Here is a 23,545-nt window from a genome sequence, read left to right as displayed (position 1 = left end):
CCGGACGTGCGCTCCTTCCAGCCCTGGGAACCCGCCCTTCCGTTCTCAGGGTCCCCGCCCACAGTTCAAACTGGAAAAATGGCGGGGGTTCCCGAAGCTGTGGTGGCCGGCCCTCGGCAGGACGAAGCGCTGGTGGCCGCCCCAACCAGCCCGGGTCCGGGCCCCGCCGCCTCCCGAGAGGACCTCCGGGTGCGCTGCACGTCCAAGCGGGCCGTGATGGAGGTGCTGGAACTCTGCAGCAGCTTGGTGCAGAAGCTCGGGGACGCGCTGCCGGCGGAAGTTCGGGAGCCTGTGGTGCGAGACCTGCAGTGGGTACGGGCCGCGGCCGCCGCCTCTCGATCCACACCTTCTTCCCCCCACGCCCCGGGGTCCCCGGGCTCGGGAAGACCCCAGGCCGGGGCTGGCGGAACTGACGGCGCCTCAGGCTGCTGCGGAAGGGGCGGGCGGCGGAGACGCTCCTGTCAGCTGGGTGTTGTGAATTCCTTCAGCGGGGCGAGCTCCGCGGGGGTGTTCAGTCAAAGAAGGGGGTGGGAGGGGAGTGAAGTTAATTGAGACAAGATAATTTAACCCAAATAGAGCGAAGGTGCAAGTGGAGGTGTTTGACCTTGTGTGGTGTGTACTAAGCTTTTTTCACACCTGGAGTCTAGCCTGTGCACGTTTTAAGTAACTACAAAGTAGCGGATGGCCCCTCCGTTGTTTTTGCACAGTGCAGACTTCAAGAAAGTGGAATCCTGGCGGTCAGTCACCCAGCCAGCTTCTGGGTTGTAAACAGAGCAAAGACATTTTCCTTATCCGTCTAATCTAGATAAAGAAGCTATCTTGGTTCTAAACACACACTGGTCCTCATAGTTCTTCCTTTCTCAGAGATTTCTGCAAAGCAACGCAGGGTTTGGTGGTAAGGAAGCGCACTATTTACACGTAGGGGGGTAGTTTAAGGTTTGCAGTTACAACGTAGCACATTTGTGAATGCAGAGGATCTCTGCAAACTGTAGGGATGGTGGCTGAGCGTGAGACAGATTAACCAGACGCCCTGGGGTGTGGTTCTCTGTGCAAGTTTGTGGAGCAGTGACTCTTAACTCATTCCCTCCTTGCCAGCAAGGAGAACAGAGCCGCATCTCTGGATTGCTCGGTGGTTTGGGGGTAGCGGGAAGAGGACCTTTTTGTTGTGTAGTACTATAGTTTGTCCTCTTTGTTAGAAGTGCTGGAGCGTTTAAAACAGTCACAGGAAAAATATGCTTAACCTAACATCCTATTTAATGTGATCTTAGAGTCAACCAGGAAATAACGGTTGGAAGACATAAACTATCATTAGTTGATTTATTAAATAAAAAGGTAGATGCTTTAATTATATCAATGAATCTTTTTACCTAAAACTGCAATATGAGTATAGCAGCATGTATTTCTTAAGCCGTATTGATGGGATTATGTAATATTGCAGTTTTGTATTTTCAGACACTCCTGGAAAATCCATGAAGTAGGAATTTTGTTTTATAAATTATCACGTATCTTAAGTCTTTGTCATCAGTCTCTTATGTTTATTTTTAATTAGATGGATGGAGCAGAGTGCGTGCTCATTGTAAAGGACAGTAATGTAGAACAAAAGTCCTTTCCTCTTAGGACTTTGGAGAGCAACTGAGGCATTAAACCTCCTACACCCCGGTTTCTGTTTTTGTTTTCTTGTTTGCTTACATTAAAGGTGTCATGCTGATGAACTGTCATCCAGTTGCCTTACTTTTTTTTTCATATTTTAAAATTAATGTATTTTGAAAGTTGGAGTTACAAATAGAGTGAGAGGGAGAGACATACAGAGAGAGCTTTTCCAGCTGCTGGTTCACTCCCCACATGGCCTCAACAGCTAAGAGCCGTGAGCTTCTTCCAGGTCTGCTGCAAGCATGGCCAGGCCCGTCGCTTGGGCCAGCTTCCTGTGCTTATCCCAATCCATTAGCAGGGAGCTGGATTGGAAGTAGAACAGCTGGTGTGTGAACTGACACCCATCGCAGGACCAACTTTATCTGCTGTGTCACAATGCTGGTCCCTTCCCACACCCTTTTTTTCGGGGGGAGGGGTTGGTTAGTTTTAGCCAAATGTGTCTTTGACTATTACATATTCCTCATTCTTTTTCAGTCCTAGATGCTTAAACATATTATTTATTTAACTGGTCTCCTACCTTGAATTTGAGTCTTTGTCTTCTCAAAGCTTCATTATTTCAAACATTGTGAGGTGAATCTTCCCCTCAGTCCTCTTTGTGCTTCCGTAAGAGGGTCCTTTAAAATACGTTATTACAGTGTGCAACAGGGAATGTACACTTAGAAGTTTAATAGTGCTGCCACGTTCCTTTAGTCGTCTTTCGTAAAAAAAAAGTATTATGAACATTCTCAACAATTAACAAACAAATTAATATAGGAGTGCCCTATATTATCCATTACTAGGCAGTAGTTGCTAAAATTTTTGTACAATTGCGATTTCAAAGCAAATCTCAGATTTCATGTCATGCATCCCGGCATGATTGTATGTACCTCTGAAAAAGAATAGTTTTTTATGATGTAGGAATTATTTTTATTGATTCGAAAGGCAGAGCAATACTTACACACATGGATCTTCCATCTGCTGGGTCATTTCGTGAATGAGGCTGGAGCAGACTGAAGCCAGGAGCTAGCAGCTGCATCAGGGTCCCCCATGTGAGATGACAGGGATCCAGGTGCTTGAGTCAGCTCCTGCTGCCTTCTAGGATAGTATTAGCAAGAAGCTGGGTTGGAAACGAAGCTGGTATTCAAACCCACGTCTTCCAACAGGGGTTCGGATGTCGAATACAGCGGCTTAGTGTTGTACGCAATGCCTGTCCCAGCTTTACTTTCCCTTAAGTATATGTGTTTTCCCTGTTGTTGGCATTGATATTCAGCAGCATGTATCTTATCTACTCCTGAGATTAGTCTCAGATTCTTAGCTTCTGTTTTTTCTTTCATTTAAGAGGTACTTGTTGGGCTTTGTTTAAGAGTAATCTAAATATTTTGCATCATATTTTTTCGTGGATAATATGGGGAGAGAGCTAAAATGTAGGCATAGTTCGTGAAGGAAATAGACTCTTCCTTGCAAACAATAAATATGAGTAGGTTACTTCTGCTTTTCTTTGTATATCCGGTCACAGATAGGAAATGGGTGGTTTGCTAACATGTTTGCATTTAGTATTTAGTGATTGACAGCTGTGAATTTGTTGCAGACTTTTGAATCAGCGGTGCAGGAGAATGTCAGCATTAATGGACAAACATGGCAGGAAGCTTCCGATAATTGTGTTATGGGTATGTGACAATTTTTTCCCTCTGATAATTCCCGAGTTACTTTGAATGATGTTTTAAATCTATCTTAAGTGTCACTTCTTTAAAAAAAAAAAAAAAGAAAAGAAAAATTTATTAGGAAACTAAAAGGAGGTATCTGATGGAGAAGACTACCAAAGCCATGATTTGAGGCTAACAAAGTTGATACCTAGATCCACCTACGTGCTGTTTGGCATTTAAAATGGGATCTTCATCTGATTAATCTTCAAAAGTGCCTTTATCAGTAGTTTATCCGAAAAGACTGTAGAACTGTACCCCAGGTTACAAACACAGACCCAGAGAATTCCTATAATTCCTTTTGAAGCAAATTGTATTTTTACAAGTGATTCTGAGAGTGATCCTTTTATATGAGTCCATGTTAAGGATGAGGTTTGGTGTTTTCAGAAAGCTTTTAAATAAGAATGCTTTCTTGGTCCGAAGAAGACTTGATTCTATCCAGATAAGATGGTATTGACATATATAAAGAATTTGGAGTTTTGGTGGGAAAAGAACAGTCCATGTAGAAAGGGAACGATTTAGTGGAACAGGAATAGTTGGTATGGGAGGAAAGGCAGAATTCCTCAGTGCTGCTGCTTTCCCAGGCCACAACCAGGGAGCTGGAAGGGAAGTGGAGCAGCCGGGAAACAAACTGGCTCCCATAGGGGATCCCAGAGCATGCAAGGCAAGAACATTTAGCCACCAGGCTACCACACCGGACCCAAAATAACCTTACTCTTTTTAGGCTAGTTGTTTCACATTTTTGATGGCTTGATTAAAATTTAACCATTGAATATTCAAAATTAAAAAATAACTTTCCTGGGAACCCCTCAAAAGAAATCATTTAGTTGTGTTTAAGGAATGTTTGTTGAATAAATGAAAGACCTGCCTGATGTACTTCATTAATCTCTAACTAATATGCTGATATGTATCTGCAGTTTAAAAAAATTTTTTTTTAATTTTATTTATTGGGCTTGGTGGAATGGCTCAATGGCTAAATCCTCACCTTGCAGCAACCACCAGGATCCCATATGAGCACTAGCTCATGACCTGGCTGCTCCACTTCCCATCCAGCTCCTTGTTTGTGGCCTGGGAAAGCAGCAGAGGACGGCCCAAAGCTTTGAGACCCTGCACCTGTGTGGGAGACTCAAAGAAGCTCCAGGCTCCTGGCTTTGGATTGCCTCAGTTCCAGTTCAGCTCTAGCCTTTGTGGCCACTTGGGGAGTGAACCAGCAGGTCAGAGATCTTTTTCTCTGTCTCTCCTTCTCTCTGTAAATCTGCCTTTCCAATAAAAATAAATAAATATTTAAAAATTTAGTTTTTAAAATTTGGAATGGCAGAGTTAGAGAAATTTTTTTTTTTTTTTCAGAGTTAGAGAAATTAAACACGGGTGTTCCATCCACTGGCTTGCTTTGCAAGTGACCGCAATAGCAATGACTGGGCTAGGCCAAAGCCAATATCCAGGAGCTTCTCCTGTAGCTTCCACTGGATGGCAGGGACCCAACTACTCCAGGCCACCAGCAGGGAACTGGATCGGAAGTGGAGCAGCCAGGATATGAACCGGCACCCATATAGGATACTGACATTGTAGGCAGTGGCCCCTCAAAATGATGGGAGAGAGGTGGCAGGAAAAGGCAGAGCTACAGAGAGAGAGACACAGAGAGACCAAGATTTTTCCATCCACTGGCTCACTCCTCAGATGGCCACAATGACCGGAGCTGAGCTCATAACAAAACCAGGAGCCTGGCGCCTGGAGCCTCCTCCAGGTCTCCTGCATGGGTGAAAGGGCCCAATGGCTTGAGCTAGCTTTGCTGCTTCCCCAGGCTATAGACAGGGAGCTGGACTGGAAGTGTAGCAGCTGGGAAGGGAACTGGTGCCCATATGAGATCTCAGTGCTTGAGGGAAAAAGATTAGCTTTTGAGTCATCGCACCAGACCCTGCATTTATATTTGAACCTCAATTATTATTTCTTTTTTAATGTTTTAAATTCCCCAGGTAGAGTTTGTATTCTAGTAACATTTTATTTCTTCCTCTATCTTATTATCAGATTGCTTTGCCATTAATCTTCTATCCAACTGGGAACTCAGAGTAGGGATTTCTTACACTCACCTTTCTGTTTGCCTCATTTAGGTCCAACTTCCCATAGGTGCCTAGTAATTGATTGATTAGTGTGTAAACTGATTATCACTGAAGTAAGGGGCATCCATTAACTTGCCATGTTTGCTTTCTTAATTGCTTATGTTTTCTGAATTGTCATATTTCCACATAAAATACAGAAAATAAGTTTCAAGCAGTTTTTAGATGTTGTTTTTCTTTCCCTGAAATAGATTCTGACATCAAAATGCTTGAAGATCAGTTTGATGAAGTCATAGTTGATTTAACAACAAAGCGTAAGCAGTATCCCAGAAGGATCCTTGAATGTGTCATCAAAACCATAAAAGCACAGCATGAAATTCTGGTAAGTTGATTTACCTTTTAAGTGTTACAGATATTTTTGTTTCTGTCATACTAGGTTTTGAGCATTGCTGATGATGAAATTGAAATTGGAGCTGGAAGACTGACAGTGACCTGATCAATCTTATAGTAGGAAGAGAAAGGAAATTTATATTTTAACCCTTTCTATTTTTCTTTTGTATACGTTTGCGTATTTAATGTAGAAGATTCTTTAGTTAAGCATATGGTGAACACAGTTTGAATGTATGCATTTTTTAAAATACTGAAGTTTACTGTGTGAATTGTAAGTAATTTGTTTTGCTTCAAAAATCCTAACCTGGGACTTTCACAATGGCTCTATGGCTAAATCCTCATTTTGCAACTGCCAGGATCCCATATGCACGCCAGTTCATGTCCCACTGCTCCACTTCCCATCCAGCTCCCTGCTTGTGGCCTGGGAAAGTAGCAGAGGATGGCCCAAAGCCTTGGGACCCTACACCTGCATGGGAGACCTGGAGGAAGTTCCTGGCTCCTGGCTTTGGATCAGCTCAGCTCTGGCCGTTGCAGCCACTTGGGGAGTGAACTGGCAGATGGAAGATCTTTCTCTCTGTCTCTCTTTCTCTGAATCTGCCTTTCCAGTTAAACTGTATAAAATCCTAATCGTCTGGTTCACAAAATAAAATCAGAGTTAATTCTTGCAATTCCTGCAAATAACAGTGACCGACCAAATCACTTCACCCTCTTTTCAGAATAACTTGAGATGAATGCAGAGTGAGTCCCTGAGCAGGTTAGACCCAATAAGTCTTTTGCTGTTGATAGATGTGGAGGTTTGCTGGTTTTGCTGCTTGAGTGAGAAACACAGGTTGCCTTGGATTCTGAAATTAACAGACTTTCACATGCAAATCTTCTAATTGGTTTTTCAGGAATTGTTTTAGGACATTAAAAGCCAGACTGAATACTTTAAAACATTTTGTTTATGATTTTATGAAGAGGAAATTCATAAACAGCATGTTTCATTTTTTTCTGCCATAAAAGTAGTCAAAGAAATACCGCAAATCTGCTTTGAAAGTTCAAAGGTAATTTGAATATATTTGAAATGTATTTACATACATGCATAAATATGCATATTTGCATTCCAGTGTTTCCTTCCTTGTCTTCCTCCTAAAACAAACAAAATTTTTTTTGTTTATTTTTTTATTGATTACATTGCATTATGTGACACAGTTTTATAGGCACTGGGATTTCCCCCCAACCCCTCCCCAAACCCTCCCCCCATGGTGGATTCCTCCACCTTGTTGCATTACCACAGTTGAAGTTCAGTTGAGATTCTTTCATTGCAAGCATCTACCGAGCATAAAGTCCAGTATCTTATTGTCCAGTGAAGTTCAACGGTTTCTTGGGGAGACCATCTCTGGTCTGATGGTAGAGCCGGCAGAGTATCATCCCGATCAATTAAAAGCTCCGACATTACATCAGTAATATTTATAACGTTATGGAATTAGTTGACATGGTATTGAGTATCTAACATGTTAAAAGAGGAAAAAAAAAAAGAATGCAAGTTTTGAACCACATCCTGTGACTTCTACATTGACACTTCAATTATTAGTCTATACACAATTGAGTTCTACACACCTTAAAATGGCCACAGATTCAGCTGTCTCATGTCCATTCTAACTTTAGTATTTAGCAGTTTATAGCGTTGAAACATGATTTTGCTGAACCTGGCTTTTTTTCGGGTAGTCTAACTCTCTAACTCTAACAAGACATATGTCAACAGTTTAGGTGAACAGTTTTAGAAGGGGTGTGCAGAGAAATCCCCAACACCCCAGTGAGGAGCAACTAATCCTTGTGTCCCACCCAGTGAGCCGTAAGTGCATCCCCGCTGACCGTCTCCTGTCTGTTTCCAGCTTCCCTCGTTGTTCTCTATCTATTCTAGTAAAACAAACAAAAATTTAAAAAAGCTAAAACTAGTAATCAGCATTGCACAAAAAGCGCAAGCTGGTAGCTAGGTAAGGCACCAGGGAGCTGGCAGTGCAAAATGAATGGGTAAAGATATCAAAGAGCTTTGTAAATTATCTTTCCTCCTTTTTTAGATCGTTTGACTTGTACAAGAGGCAGAAGATACATTTTCTTGTTACTTTTCTCTAAATGGTAGAATTTGTGCCAATAGTTTTGCTTCTATAGTTTCAGAGTATATCACAGGGTAGTATAGACTTTAGTGTGCTGACATAGTTACCTAGACATTTTTTTTTAAAGATTTATTTATGTGTTTGAAAATCAGAGCAGCAGAGACAGGGTGGGAAATCTTCCATCTGCTGGTTCTCTCCAAATGGCCGCAGCTCACCGGGTTGTGCCGGCCGAAGCCAGCAGCTCCAGTGTGGTCTCCCGTGTGGGTGGCAAGCATCAGGCACTTGGCTCACCTCAGCCACCTTCCCAAGCACAGTGGTAGGAAGCAGGATTATAGGGATGCCAGCATTAAGTGGTACCCGAACTCGCCTAATTGAGCTACTTTTTAGGACAAAATTTCTGTGAAAATATGAGTTTTCAGTTCCAAACACTTGTCATAAATGACAGCTGGAAGCACTGTCCATCTACTCATAGTTTACAGACTACCCTGTACTTTTCACAAGAAAAATTCAGTCTCTATGATTTTATTTTTTACTTGCTTGACCACTTTGGTTACGCTTTTTTTTTTTAAAGATTAGCTTATTTTTATTGGAAAGTCAGATATACGGAGAGGAAGATCTTCTGTCTGATGATTCACTCCCCAAGTGGCCACAACGGCCAGAGCTGAGCCGGTCTGAAACCAGGAGCCAGGAGCTTCCTCCAGGTCCCAAGGCTTTGGGCTATCCTTGACTGCTTTCCCAGGCCACAAGCAGGGAGCTGGACGGGAAGTGGGGCCGCTCGGATTGGAACAGGCACCCATATGGGATCCCAAAATGAGCAAGGTGAGGACTTTAGCTGCTAGGCTACCAGGCCGGGCCCCTTGGTTCCACCTTTTTATTGGTGCCATTTCTTGGTATATGCACTAGGTGGCAGTAATAGAAAAGGTGAAATGAGACAGCTTTGACTGACAGTTTTCCTTCCCTTCCTTGGAGGTTTCATGATGTGAGGCATGTCTCAGCCCGAGCCCTCCTGCAAAAAGAATAGTGCTAGCAACTATACAGTGTATCTTTGTTTACATTAGCTGAAGGAATGTTGACATGAGGTGTTAAGTGATGGAATCTCTTTTATGTTGCATTTAGAAGCAGTACCACCCTGTTGTGTATCCGTTGGACCTAAACTATGACCCTGATCCAGGTGAGTCAGTGATCAGTCGTGGTAAAAATGAAGCAGCATAAAGAAATTCATAATTTGTACGACTTTTCGGCATTCTACAGAAGGGTATCTTCTCTTTGATGCCCATTCTCCATGTTTAGCTCCTCACTTAGAATTAGGGAAACATACTCTAAACCTTCTGCCTTGGCACCTCCAGGAGTGGGATTGGGAATCCATTTTAAATTTTTATTTATTTGAAATTCAGAGATCTCCTGCCCACTGACTTCACTTTTCCAAATGCCTGCAACAGCTGGGGGTGGACAGGCTGAAGCCAGGAGCCAGAACCTTCGCTCCGTCTCCCGTGTGGATGGCGGGAACCCAAGATTGTCAGAATTTCTTGCTGTCCCTAGGGTGCAAGAGAGCAGGAAACTGGAATTGAAGTGGTGACAGGACTTGAACACAGGCACTCTGAAAATTTTATTCATTTCTTCATTCAGAAAGGAGAGAGACAGATCAAGACTCTGAACTTTTAAAAAGCTTTCTCCTGCACCGTTACAATTATCTGCTCATCCGAGAGCAGTTTTCCATCTTTAAATGCTCTTTGAATTACACCCAGAAGTTATACTGCTAAAGGGCTATCTCATACTGTCACTCCTCAGGGTAACCAGCTTCATACATTTTTCATTGTTTTGAAAAATAAACCCAATGTGGAATACAATGTTTAACTTAAGAGGTCAACACACTCATTATGCCTTTTAACCTATTTTTAAAGCACAGAGACTAAAGTTGATACAGAGTTCAGCAACATAATTGACATTACTAAGAATTACATCAGGGCCCTGTGCAGTAGCCTAGTGGCTAAAGTCCTCACCTTGCATGTGACTTGCACACCCATGTGGGTGCCAGTTCTAATCCTGGCAGCCCCACTTCCCATCCAGCTCCCTGCTTGTGCCTGGGAAAGCAGTCAAGGAAGACCCAAAGCCTTGGGACCCTGTATCTGTGTGGGAGACCTGGAAGCGGTTCCTGGCTCCTGGTTTCAGATTGGTTCAGCTCCAGCCATTGTGGCCACTTGGGAATGAATCATCGGATGGAAGATCTTCCTCTCTGTCTTTCCTCCTTTCTGTATATCTGACTTTGCAATTAAAAAAAAAAAAAAAGGAATCGCATCGTATGGGTCTGTGCGATAGCTCAGTGGCTAAATATATGCGCACACCGGGATCCTGTATCGGCATGGCTTATGTCCCAGCTGCTCCGCTTCCCATCCAGCTCCCTGCTTGTGGTCTGGGAAAGTAGTGGAAGACGGCCCAAAGCCTTGGGACCCTAAACCCGTGTGGAAGACCTGAAAGAAGCTCCTGGCTCCTGACTTCAGATTGGCTGAATTCTGGCCTTTGCAGCCACATGGGAATAAACCAGCTGACGGAAAAACCTTTCTCTCTGTCTCTCCTGTGCATAAGTCTGATTTGCCTTTCCAATAAAATTGAATCCTTTTTTTAAAGAGTACATTATATGTACATTTTTAGATAGCTCTATTTTCACATTTTAAAACATAGGTATTTTTCTATGAAACTTTTAAGAATTTGCCTTTGTCACTCAAAAATACTACTCCAAATTAAGGAAAATCACTGAAATCCTTTATTTTATTTATTTATTTTTTTACCTTATTTATTTTTATTACAAAGTCAGATATATAGAGGAGAGGAGGAAAGACAGAGAGGAAGATCATCTGTCTGATGATTTACTCCCCAAGTGACCGCAACGGCTGGAGCTGCACCGATCTGAAGCCATGAGCCAGGAGCTCTTCCGGGTCTCCCACGTGGGTGCAGGGTCTCAAGGCTTTGGGCCGTCCTCAACTGCTTTCCCAGGCACAAGCAGGGAGCTGGATGGGAAGTAGAGCTGCTGGGATTAGAACCAGCACCCATATGGGATCCCGGCGCATTCGAGGTGAGGACTTTAGCCACTAGGACTAGGCCACGGCGCCAGGCTCGGTGAAATCCTTGATTTGTATGGCGTAGTTACACCTGTGACTTTGAGTGCCTTGCCTTTGTTGAATTTTGCATTTCTCTTTAGTGTATTGCCACACTTGAAATTTCCTAGGCCCGTGGTGGAGTGTAACACCGCAGCACTCACTCTGCTTGGTTATGACTGACCATGATGACAAACCATGATATCATGGTTTATAAAAAGAGGTAGTTGCTTATCAGTGGTTGACACCTACTTACTTTGGTTTTGAACAACATATAAAGAATAATTGAAACTTTAATATCATATACTCAAATATTGCTTTTTAGACAGCTAATTTTTCTAGAAACATGGTAACATTTTTATTGGAAGGCAAAGTGAATTTTTTTAAATTAAGATCATTTGAAGGTGGATTGATTTCACTGCCCACCATTCTGTGGTATAACATTAGTGGGAAAATCTTCTGAAACATATGCTTGTGACTTCAAAAAGTAAGTAAATGAATAATTAGAATCTATCTGGAATGCATTTGGAGATTTTTGTCATTACACATTTTCATAATATTGACAGGTTCAGAATAGTTTCAGTTCCTTAAAAACAGCAAGTAATTTGCAGTTATTAATTTTTTATCCTTGGCCAAGTCACTTCTTTTGATTTCTTCCTAGTTTATTAGTAAAGTAGCAGATGCTAGGATTGGAGCCCTGTGCTTAAGGTGTGACTTCCAGCCCTGACACCAAATGTTACAGAGTCCTGCCGATTTATTGAGGTTGTACTATAAATCAGATGCAATAAGCAATCCTATTAACGATATAACACACTGATAACCTTATAATATTTTTATATGTGATATACCTATCACATCCTGCTTAAAATTGTTTTTTTATATTCCTACTTACTATGTATTTAACTGGTAAAATCTTAATAACCCTAATCCTAAGTAAAATGACTTTGGAGATAAATGGGAAGCACTAATTTCTAAAGGATCTGAATAAACTATATGGGAAAACTTCTTATGGGAAATCCTTGAAAATTTTCCTTTTTTTTTCTATTGGAAAATTAAATGATGTCAGATGGCTTCAAAATTAATATTTAAAAATTTTTTAAATTTGATTTTTATGTAGTGTTTCTGTGTATTTGAGTGATGCAGACATTTCTTGGAAATGGAGTCAGGCAATATATTTTTTAACATTTTAGTTTTGATGATGTTTACATAGTTGATTGGTGGGAAGGGCCAAGGATCAGGGGAAAGTGGACAAGACCATTGTTTACATGTTTTATTTTTCTTCTTCTGCTGTGTCTGGGGGAAGGGTGATACACAAGGGAAAACCACACCCAGCTTCCAATCACCTCAGTCAGTGGGGATGGGCGCAGTCACCCACCCGATGTCATCTGGGGTCCCCTTGGTAAATCATTTCTGAGGGTTCTGGTCAAGTGGTTTTGATAGTTCTGAGCTTGCTGTTAATACCGCCGCTCCAAGGATGAGGGACTCCTTCCAAGGTCTCCAAGTCTCCATTACCCCAGAAATTTGCTGTCAAACTTCGCTGGGATAGTTGACTAATTTGTTCTGCCCCGCTTCCTCTGCAAACCACTGGGTGCTGTGGCCCGGCCCACTCGGCATGCACTTACACCAGGAGGAGCTGCAGCCCAGGCAGAGCAACCCCCAGGAACCCCCACTGGACCTCCCCGGCTCAGGTTCCTGTTGCATTCTTTTGACCATTGTGACTGACTCATTGCAATCAGCCTGTTTCAGAGTTTATTCCTGTAGCATGCATCCGTACTTCATTACCTTTCATTGATAAGTAAAGTCCATTGTGTAAGTGTATACTATATGTATCTACTCTTCATCCTACATTTTTAATTTTCTTCACCTTTGACTGTTAGGAATGATGCTACTGAGCATTCATGTGCAAATGACTGTATGGACATTCGCTTTCAATTCTCTTGAGTATAGATACCCACAAATGGAATTGCGACATCTTATAGTAATTCTGTGTTTAATTTTTTAAGGAATTACTGAACTTTTCCAAAGCAGCTTCCCGCTAGTAATTAGTAAGGGTTCCATTTCTCTACATTCTTGCAACTGTTCTTACTGTTTTTTCTGATTATTAGCATCTCAGCGGGTAGAAAGCATCTCATTGTAATTTTTGTTTGTTTAAAGATTTATTTATTTTTTATTGCAAAGTCAGATATACAGAGAGGAGGAGAGACAGAGAGGAAGATCTTCCACCCAGACATTGTATGTTTCGTGTGCTCACTAGTAAAATACACAGGGGAATAAAAAGGTATTAGTGCCTTTTTGCTGAATTCTGAATTGTGTAGAATTTCCGAAGTTCATGTTTCCTAGTTTTAGCCAGTACAGTGACCTGAAAGCAAAATTAGGTTGATTACTCAATCTTTCATTTCCACTTTTTCATTTCCTTGTGTTTTAGAAAGCAAGTGACCAGGGAAGGCTGTGTTCTCAAGGGTAGCTACTTCCACTTTCTGAAGAGCAAGATTTTTCAAAAATATCCTTGCAGCAGTCTGCCGATTTGCTGTCTGCGCACAAGATGTGATTCTCGTCAGCTCCAACTTATAATCCTATCAATAAAACTAGTCTTTACTTCCATATTGCTTCAGAGAAGTTCTCTGAAATGAATCGAATAGTCTCCCTTTTTCTCTTATCCTTCACGGCAAGATGGCAAGCAGCTATTTGAAGTTTCCCCACCATAGATTCAATGATATTTCCAGTTCTGTGCTCACCCCGCAGAGGACCCAGAGACAGTTCCTCTTCTTTCTTGCCAGTCTTGTCTCGCTTCAGCCACTGCCACAGTGTGTACAGGTAGCCTCCCGCTGAGAAGTGTTTCAAAAATTCATATTTAAATCTGAACTGTAGAATTGGAAATGGATTTCGCTTGAAAAAAAAAAAAAAAGGACAGATTGGTGAGTTTCTAGACTACCCTTTAAAGATGTATTTAATCTACCATGCAGCTAAAATGCTACATGTTATTGTAAAAAAAAAATAATGGAAAATAAATATGTCAGGTGCGTGTTTACTCCTCTGTATGGTGTTTAAGTAGGATTTTATGGGGGATATTCTGAATGCCCAGAACCATTGTTTGTTATGAAAATGATAAGTAGTGCTGCCCCTGGAGGTCTTCCTATCTCAGTTCTAGAAAAGGCATTGAGAACACTGTGGAAGAAGTCCGTCCCTTCTGTATTTCGTTTGCCAGCCCTCTCTGCCTTGGGCACATTCTTACAACATATGCTTGTATGTTATGATTGCTTCAGTACTCTTACTAGTCCTACATCTAAAATAATCTAGCTGAGAGAGTGAAAAGTCTGTATGTGTTTAAATTTCCTAAGCAGGTATTAATGTTGGAAAGTGGCTTTTAGTACATTAATAAACAATATGTTTGCATATTTAGTGTTCATTTTTATTGTGTTTTTCCCCTTTTAGTCTTTGTAATTTTTTTTAAAGATTTATTTTTATTGGACAGTCAGATATACAGAGAGGAGAAGAGACAGAGAGGAAGATCTTCCATCTGTTGATTCACTTCCCAAGTGGCTGCAACAGCTGGAGCTGAGCCAGTCTGAAGCCAGGAACCAGGAGTTTCTTCTGGGTCTCCTGCACGGGTGCAGGATCCCAAGGCTTTGGGCCATTCTTGACTGCTTTCCCAGGCCACAAGCAGGGAGCTGGATGGAAGTGGGGCTGCTGGGATATAAACTGGTGTCCATATGGGATCCCGGCACATGCGAGGCAAGGACTTTAGCTGCTAGGCTATCAGCCGGGCCCTCAGTCTTTATTTTAAAAAATATTTTACTCATAAAAATATGGATGCTAGTTTTAAATGAAAGATTTAATCCAGGTAATGAGAGAAAATGATTGTAAAATTCATATTAACACATGTAGCTTAGAATTGTTCTGTTTTTTAATGCTTTATCAGGTATAATTTTTATTTCAAGTAGTTTCATCATGTTGGATCTAGTTTTTGAACATTTGATGACTTATATGAGGATATTGTGTTACTGGCAAGGTTATTTTTATAGATAGCACCTTAACATATTGCATGTAGATTACAGGTAGGTTACATGGTTTGGATTCTAGGAGATGTGAGTTCTAATTTAATGTCAGATTTCTCAGCTTCTGTTTCATTAACCTGCTTCCTTCAGAGAGTTCCTTAAATTGTGTAGGATTGGGAATGTGTGTCAGCTTACACAACTACAGGAGCAGGCTGCTAGTGTATAACGGGGAAAGAGCTGAGGTTGTGGTTCTCCTCCCTGGACCTTTCCCTCTCAAGGCCGTGTTTCTCAGAAGACAGCTTCACTATTGTTTTATTCTCTTCCATCTTCCACTTCCTTCCCTTCCCCTCCCCTCCCCTGTTCTCCCCTCCTCTCTTTTCGCTCCTTCTATTCCACCCCACCCCACCCCATTCTGTTCTGTTCTGTTCTATTCTATTCTATTCTATTCCTGTTCACCTCCAGCTCATGTAGCACTAAATCCACTTCCCTGAGTCCTCTGTTGGATTGTCCTCACCCTCCTCTGTGCCTCCATGGCACTATCATAGCCTTGGCTCATCGTCACCACTGAACACCTCTCTGTGTGTCCAGCACAGTGTTCAACGCTAGAGAACCCAAAATTAGAGAATTTAATTCTGTTCCCAAATAAGTCCTGATAGGTAAATAAATAACACCAGGCTCCCTCTGGAGTCTGTATTGCCCCCTAGTGGTTTGTGTGAAAAACAGTGAGGAATGTTTTGATTGCCTGCCTGGGTTACCAAATGTCTTGTATGTCCAATATTATACTAAAAATGTATTCCCTTATATGAAAATCTGCTTATAATTATTCAAGCCTAGACCACAACTCCATTTTACACACAAACCCAAACTACTACTTGGCACTTCTTATACTTGTCATGACTTACAAACAGGTAGAAAATATCTAATGTTCAGCTGTGTGTGTTTTTAGGAAAAAAATTTTGAGTAGCATGAGGCATTTTTGGAATTCTTTTTAAAAAAAAAAAAGATTTTTTTTTTTTTTATTGCAAAGCCAGATATACAAAGAGGAGGAGAGACAGAGAGGAAGATCCCCCGTCTGAAGATCCACTCCCCAAGTTACCACACTGGCTGGCACTGCACTGATCTGAAGCCAGGAGCCAGGAACTTCCTCCAGGTCTCCCACACGGGTGCAGGGTCCCAAGGCTCCAGGCCATTCCCAACTGCTTTCCCGGGCCACAAGTAGGGAGCTGGATGGGAAATGGAGTTGCCGGGGCCAGAACCTGCGCCCATATGGGATCCCGGTGTGTTCAAGGCAAGGACCTAGCCGCTAGGCCACCACGCTGGGCCCTGGAGTTCTTGATAGCAGTTAGTCTTTAAGAATCCATGATGAGTAGGCATCTTGTTTAGAGGTTTTTGTTGTTGTTGTTGTTGTTTCTGGCTGCTATGTTGAATAAGGACTTGAGCCATTGTCTGCTGCTTTCCCTGGCCACAGGCAGGGTTCTGGATCAAAAACGAAATAGCTAGGACTCAAGTCGGCACGTGATGCTGCAGGTAGAGGATTAGCTGGATAAGCCTCCACAGCAGCCCCACCCCCCCTTAGAGCTTAATGTGCTGTTTAACATGCTTGGATTCTGTTTGGGATGCCTGGGTGCAGGTCCCAGGTCGGCACCTAGGGAGTTAGCAGTGACCGCTTCAGTGTCTTGATCCCAGGACTCAATTCCTCACTCCCAGCTTTGGCTGACCGGCCTCAGCTGTTGCAGGCATTTGGAGAGTGAGCCAACAGCTGGGAACTCTCTTCTCTACCAAAGAGGAGTTGCCTCTGTCTCTTTCTCTCAAATTAAAAAAAAAAAAAAAAAGTTGTAGTAAGAAGCCTAGAAAGCCTTGGGCCTCACGCAATGGCTGGAATGGCCAGTTCTCCTTCAAGCACCAGGATCCCGCATGTGCACCAGTGTGTGCTCCACTTTCCATCTAGCCTTTCCCCAACCCCCACTGTGGCCTGGGGATCAGTGGAGGATGGCCTAAGGCCTTGGGACCCGACCCCCGGAAGAAGGTGCTAGCTCCTGGCTTCAGATCGGCTCAGCTCTGGCTGTGGTAGCCACTGGGGAATGAACCAGTGGATGAAAGATCTTTCTGTCTCTTCTTCTTGCTGGAAATCTACCTTTCCAGGAAAATAAAATGAATCTTAAAAGAAGATAAAATATATTAATTTTTGTATGTTGATTTTGTATCTTGCAACCTTATTGAATGTATTGATCAGTCCTAACAGTTTTTTTAAAGGGATTTTAGCTTTTTCTATGTGGAAGAATCATGTTATTTGCAGTCTACAATAGCTGACCTACTCCCTTCCAATTTGGACACCCTCTGTTTCCTTCCCTTGCCTTCTTGCTCTGGCTAACACGTCCACAGTGAAAGTGGATCCCTCTGTCTTGTTCCTGATCATCGAGGACACCGTTGCAGCTTCACCTTGTTCGGTGTAGAGTTGGTGGTGGGATTGTCATAAATGCCTTTACTGTGTTGAAGGACATTTCTTCTATTTTTAGGCTTTTGAGAGATTTTCCTCATAAAGGGATTCTGCATTTTATGAAGTGTTTTTTCTGCATCTGTGTGGGAAATCTATAGTGTTTATCCTTTCATCTGCTAGCATGATGTATTAGTTTGCATATGTTATATTATTTGCACACATCATATATGTTGCATCTATTTTGTTTGGGCCATCATTGCATCCCTGAGATAAAAATGTATACTTTTTTTGCTAGGCTGTTGGACTCAATTCACTAGCTTTGTTTTGCACCTGTGTTCATTGGGGATGTTTGTCTTTTTTTCTCCTTGTATTTTTGAGGATGAACTCCCCACTTTGGTTTGCCTTGGGAAAGCATAGATATGCTACCTTGCTAGCAAGTTTTTTTTTCTTCCTTTCTCTCAAGCCCTTGAATATATCATCCTATTTTCTTTGGCCTTGAGGGTTTCAGCTGAGAAAACTGTTAGTGTAATCAAGATTTCTTATATGTGACTTGACACTTTTAGGACTTTCCTTTTCACTTGTACTTTTAATGATTTGACTGTAATGCTTTGGGTCCTTTGAAGTTTCTGTCCTAGAAGTCTGTAGTGCATAGTCTTCCTAAGGCCTTTGCTTTTCTCCTGCAGTACCCATAATGGGAAAGCTTGTTTAGCTAATGGTGTCCAATAAATCTTGTAGTCTAGGTTCTTTTTATTTTTTGTTTTATCTTTTTGATCTGATGGGGTCGTTTAAAAACACCTGTCTTCAGTCTCCGAAATTGTTTCTTTCTAATCTGATCTGCGGCTGAGGTTCTCCAATTGTGTTTGTTTTGTTTTGTTTTTACTTTTTCATTGAGTTATTTACCTCCAAGATTCGTTTGGCTCCTTTTTGTGGTCTTTTTTTGTTGAATTTATCACTCATACCATGAGTTATCTTCAATTTCGTTAAAGTGGCTGCTTGCATTTGTCACTGAAATTTTGTAAAAATCATTACTTAAAACTCATTTTCCATGCAGTTATTTTGATATCCTTCTCTTTGCTAGAGTTATTGTTTTCTTTGGAGTCCTCATGCACCCTGATTGTTCATTTTCTTGTGTCCTTATGTTGATATTGGTATATATGGTAGATCAGTTGCCTGTACTAGTTTTCGGGGTAATTTCCCAGTAAGCATTAGTTGTGTAGGCTACATTGGCTTTGATTCCAGGGTGAGTGCTTTGTGTTGCATTTGTATGGCTACCTCAGCTTTCACCAGTGTCGACAAAGCCCGCTTTCTCAGTGTGGTACAGCTCTCTGAGGTGCGATGGGATTGCTAGCTTACTGAGACAATTCTTGTTTGCCTATGCAGGCAAGGTGTGGGTGGAAGAACAGTAGAGGCCTGACACCCTATACTGAGAGTTCTGTGAGGATGGGGCCACTCCACAGTCACAAGTGGAGATCATGCAATATGCCCATTACCAAGGCACCTGTCAGTGCCTGGGGCCGCTCCAAAGAAGAGTGCCTGTCAGTGTCCCCGAACTGTGTAGGTCCCTGAGGGACCTCTGTTGCCTCATCTCAGAGTAGGATGCCTGGCTGCTTCTTGGGAGTGTGGATGGTGGAAAGAGCTGCCACTGTTTTTCAGGGGCCTCTCTGGGCCCATTAGCTCATGATAGGCTTGTTGCTTCTTGGGGTCATGCGTAGTGACTGGAGGCTGGCACCTCTGTGGGCCAAGTCATTCAAGATGAGCTACTCAGCCACTTCCCAGGGCAGAATAGGTGGGCAGGACAGCTGTGCTGCTTCTGGGGCAATGAGAATGTGGGCAGAGCTACCTAAGTACTGCTTGGGGCAGTGGGTGGTTAGGCTATCTCTGTTGCCAGTGACCTTGGTGGACAGAGCTGTCCAGGTGGCCTGTCCAGCAGCTTTCCCAGTCAGAGGAAAATGGAGGAGACTGTGTGGCTGGTGTTGAGGGCTATCGGTAGCTTCCTGGCTGCTTCCAGGACCTCAGTTGAATAGTGTCAAGATGGCATGATATAGCAGGAGCCCAGAACCCAAAACTAATGTTGAAATTCTTTTTTTTTTTTAAGATTTATTTATCTTTATTGGAAAGTTTGTTATACAGAGAAGAGGAGAGACAGAGAGGAAGGAAGATCTTCCATCTGTTGATTCACTCCCCAAGTAGCCACAAACCTGGAGCTGCACTGATCCGAAGCCAGGAACCCAGAGCCTCTTCTGGGTCTCCCAGGTGGATGCAGGGTTCCAAGGCTTTGGGCCATCCTCAACTGCTTTCCCAGGCCTCAAGCAGGGAGCTGGATGGAAAGCAGGGCTGCTGGGATACGAACCGGTGCCCATAAGGGATCCTGGCGTGTGTGAGGCAAGGGCTTTAGCCACTAGGCTACTGCACCCTAATGTTGGAACTCTTTTTCCAGGACTGTGATGTTCCTGTTGCTGTTCTCAGTATCCTCTTTTCCTAGTTACTTTTGCTATTCTCCCCCCTCCCAACCCCCTTCCAAGTATTATTTTCTAAATGAACCTAAGAAAAGAAAATTAGCAACTATGAAGGAAATTATGTGCCTGGCTCATTTACCAATCTGTTGACGCCGTTAAAGTTGTGGCCCTGCACACAAAAATGGTGTACTTATTTGGCTGTGAATCTCTTTAAGAACAATTACTCAAACTAGTTTTTAAACTAATTTGAAAATGACTTCATGATGGAATGAGTTTTCTTATCTCCAGTTTTGGGGTTTTTTGACTTAATAAGATGTTTCTCCTTCTACATCAGTGAATATAAACATTGTTGTTATGGAATAGCCATGAACATGTACAACGAAGGTGTCGAGAGAGAAAAAACTGATGAAGACTCAAAGAGAAACAGATGTTTAGCCCAGTGGTTAAGAAGTCATTTAAGCAGCCTGTGCTGTGGCACAGTGAGTAAAGATGCTGACTGTGGTGCTGGCATCTCGTGTGGGTGCCCATTCATGTTCCAGCGGCTCAGCTCCCAATCCAGCTGCCTGCTGATGTGCCTAGGAAGGCAGTGCACGGTGGTGCGATTACTTTGGCCCCTGCATCCCTTTGGGAGACCCCGAATAAGCTGCTCGGTGCAGACTGGTCCAGCTCTGGCAGTTGCAGCCATTTGGGAATTAACCAGTTAATGGAAGATCTCTTTGCTTCTCTTCCTCCCTCCCTCTCTAATCCTGCTTTTTAAGTAAACAAATCTTAAAGGGGAAAAAAAGCCAATTAGGAAATGCCTGAGTTTGATATCTCCTGCAGCTTTGAACCCCAGCTTCCTACTAACTCTTGGAGGGGTTGAAAGGACTCAAGTTACTGCATTGCTGACCAACCGGCGGCTGAGAGGCCGAGTGCCCAGGTGCCATCCCCTAGCCATGGTGGTTGCCATCATTTAGGGAGGAAACAAACCGGTGGGAAGTGTGATCTCCGTTGCCGTCTGGTTTTCTGCCTTTTAAATAAACCAAATGTTTCTGAAAATCAAAAGAGCATTAAGAAAGTGAGAAAAAAGAAATTTGTGCTGCTGAGAATCTTTTCTTGTAACTGTGACATCAATACTATTCTAAGGTCAAGTATATTTTGTATATATAGTATTAGCTTATTTTTGTTATAAATGTGATAGTGTTCAAAGATGTTAAACATAGTGGTAGATAATAATAGAAGGAAAATCGGGCTCTGCTTTAGGAACACACATGTTGTTAATAGTCAGAATCTTAGCTATCTTAGTTCTAAACACTTAGAACTTGTACCCTACTGCTTTATCTCTACAGTGTTTTCATTTAGGTGAATTTAATAAGACACTTGTTTAATAAAACACTTGCTTTAGGATTACAAAATAACCTAAGAAAGGTGAAGCCAAAGTGAATGATCCTAATGCTTTTGTCCAGATAGCATCAACATGCCTTTTATGACTGGTTGTTAGATAAGCAACTTACAACACTGCTTGGTTGTTTCTTTGCAGCTTCTCGTATGGGGCATCTGAAACATAGAGGAGAAGCCATTGCTAAGGAGATCAGCGAGGCAATGAAGGTAAAAACAGTGTGCTCAAAATTTACCAAAATTTTATAAAATAGGTATTTGCATCCAATCTCCATATATATGTTTAAGTTTACTGTAACAGGAATTCATAATAGTTTTTTAAATAAGTCTCTAATAAATTTGTTAAGCTACGTAATGTTTAAAATCTCATTTATCAATCATGGTTACTGTATGTGTACCAGGTATACTTGGGTTATTTAGAGGTCAGTTATATTTTTGGCTGTTGAATGTTAACAGTTCATTAAACAATTTTGGGTTATAATATTAGCTCACATGTATTGAGCGTTTGGCATGAGTAAGGCACCATCTAGCTATTTTACGTATATACCCTTTGAGATTGTTGTCATTACTTTGTCATTTTATAGATGAGGAAAATAAGGCACCAAGAGCCTGGGTAAACAGCCCCAGTAGGTATCTGAGCCAGCATTTACACCTGGCGTGTCTGGCTGTACAATTAGTCTGTACTTGTACCCACCATGTTAACACTGATTCTCCAGTATGTCATAATAAAGATTTCTATTGTGACATGTGTTTTGCCCACACAGGGAAACATTTGGATTTTTAAACTCCTTCAGAATACCCCGTTCCAGTGGTGGTTTCTTTTTTTTTTTAAGATTTATTTATTTTTATTGGAAAGGCAGATATACACAGAGAAGGAGAGACAGAGAGGAAGATCTTCCATACGATGGTTCTCTCCCCAAGTGACAGCAATGGCTGGAGTGGAGCCAATCCGAAGCCAGGAGCCAGGAACCTCTTCTGGGTCTCCCACGCAGATGCAGGGCACCAAGGATTTGGGCCATCCTCAACTGCTTTCCCAGGCCTCAAGCAGGGAGCTGGATGGGAAGCAGGGCTGCCAGGATTAGAATCAGCACCCATATGGGATCCCGGCGCGTTCAAGGCTAGGCTACTGTGTTGGGCCCCCCGTGTTGGTTTCTAAAAGTCCTTAAGTAGTTTGGCCTGATTCACTAGTTTTCTGGTGATCGTCTGTCTCTCCAGGCATGCCGTTGCTCTGGTGTTGGCAGGCTGGGTGGGCCAGGCTAAAATTCAGCCTGCTAGTATTTGTAAATAAAGCTTTGTTGGAACATAGCTGTGTTTGTTCTTTCATTGTCTGTGACTTCTTTCAGGTTCTCACAGTAGAGTGGGGTTTTTGAAACAGATGGGAGTACTCAGTCTAAAATGTTCACTATTTGGTCATTTATAAGCAAAGTGTAAGACTTCTGGAATAGTCATGATTCAAAAATAAATTAAATCCTCAATTCAAAATTCTGTTATCTCCAGTTTTGTCCAAGTTTTACTATCGAGCATTGAAGGTATAGAATATATCTTTCTAGTCCTAGCTTTCAATTAAAATTCCTCAACTTTAGCTGATATCTTGAAAATAAATTAGAATGTCCATGACCCCACCTGGCAGGTCTCAGAAAGAACACTGACCTGGAGTGTTGTGTCCCTCTCTTTCTGTGTTTGTATTTGCAACTGAGATTAACTTTCTGTGTTCCTTTTTTTTAAAAGTCCTTGCCTGTGTTAATTGAACAAGGAGATGGATTTTCCCAAGTTTTAAAAATGCAGCCTGTTATCCAGCTCCAGAGGGTCCACCAAGAAGTCTCCTCCAATTGTTACGGGAGATCAGACGCTCAGCCTGAGAGCTTCATAGCCAAAATAGAAAGCACGCCGACAGAGGCTGCTTCCAGGAAGCCCTCTGACGTGGTGCTGAAGAGAAAGCGGCCTGCAGACTGCGCCCAGAGCAAGCGGTACCCTCGGCGACCCAAGAAGATTCATCTTGACACATCATAAGCTCCTCGTGTTTACATTAGGATTTGGACATAGGCACTGGCAGCGTTTAGATTACAGCCCAGGGTTTGGACAGGACTTTACCTAACACAACCAGTAACTCTTGTACTAGTGATTCACTGGAATATGATGTCACAGTTTTCATTCCTCACCATTTCCTCTGTAGTAGATGAGAAGCATGTACTTCGAATCTTGGCACAAAGCTCATTCATGTGTGGTAGAAGTGTGTGGGCTTGCCTTGCTGCATCTGTGGAATTTCCTAGCAGCACGCCGTGTTGGGTTCCCTGGTGGTGCGGTGTAATGTTCTTCGTT

The 23,545-nt window shown here is 42.3% G+C and overlaps 1 protein-coding gene across 1 annotated transcript; it reads left to right on the top strand.

Annotated features, from left to right (window-relative positions):
- The first annotated feature begins 63 nt into the window (after nucleotides 1-63).
- NSL1 (NSL1 component of MIS12 kinetochore complex) lies at nucleotides 64-23,531 on the top strand. Its single transcript, XM_004578917.2, has 6 exons — nucleotides 64-312; nucleotides 3,218-3,296; nucleotides 5,635-5,765; nucleotides 8,986-9,040; nucleotides 21,369-21,436; nucleotides 22,955-23,531. Exons 1-6 carry the CDS (start codon nucleotides 79-81, stop codon nucleotides 23,234-23,236), a joined length of 849 nt encoding a protein of 282 aa, XP_004578974.2. The 5' UTR covers nucleotides 64-78; the 3' UTR covers nucleotides 23,237-23,531.
- The last annotated feature ends 14 nt before the right edge of the window (nucleotides 23,532-23,545 follow it).

The sequence above is a fragment of the Ochotona princeps genome, chromosome 10, assembly GCF_030435755.1.
Source record: "Ochotona princeps isolate mOchPri1 chromosome 10, mOchPri1.hap1, whole genome shotgun sequence".
Lineage (NCBI taxonomy): Eukaryota > Metazoa > Chordata > Mammalia > Lagomorpha > Ochotonidae > Ochotona > Ochotona princeps.
Note: the sequence above shows the minus strand (reverse complement) of the source record. Positions and strands in the feature narration are given on the sequence as shown.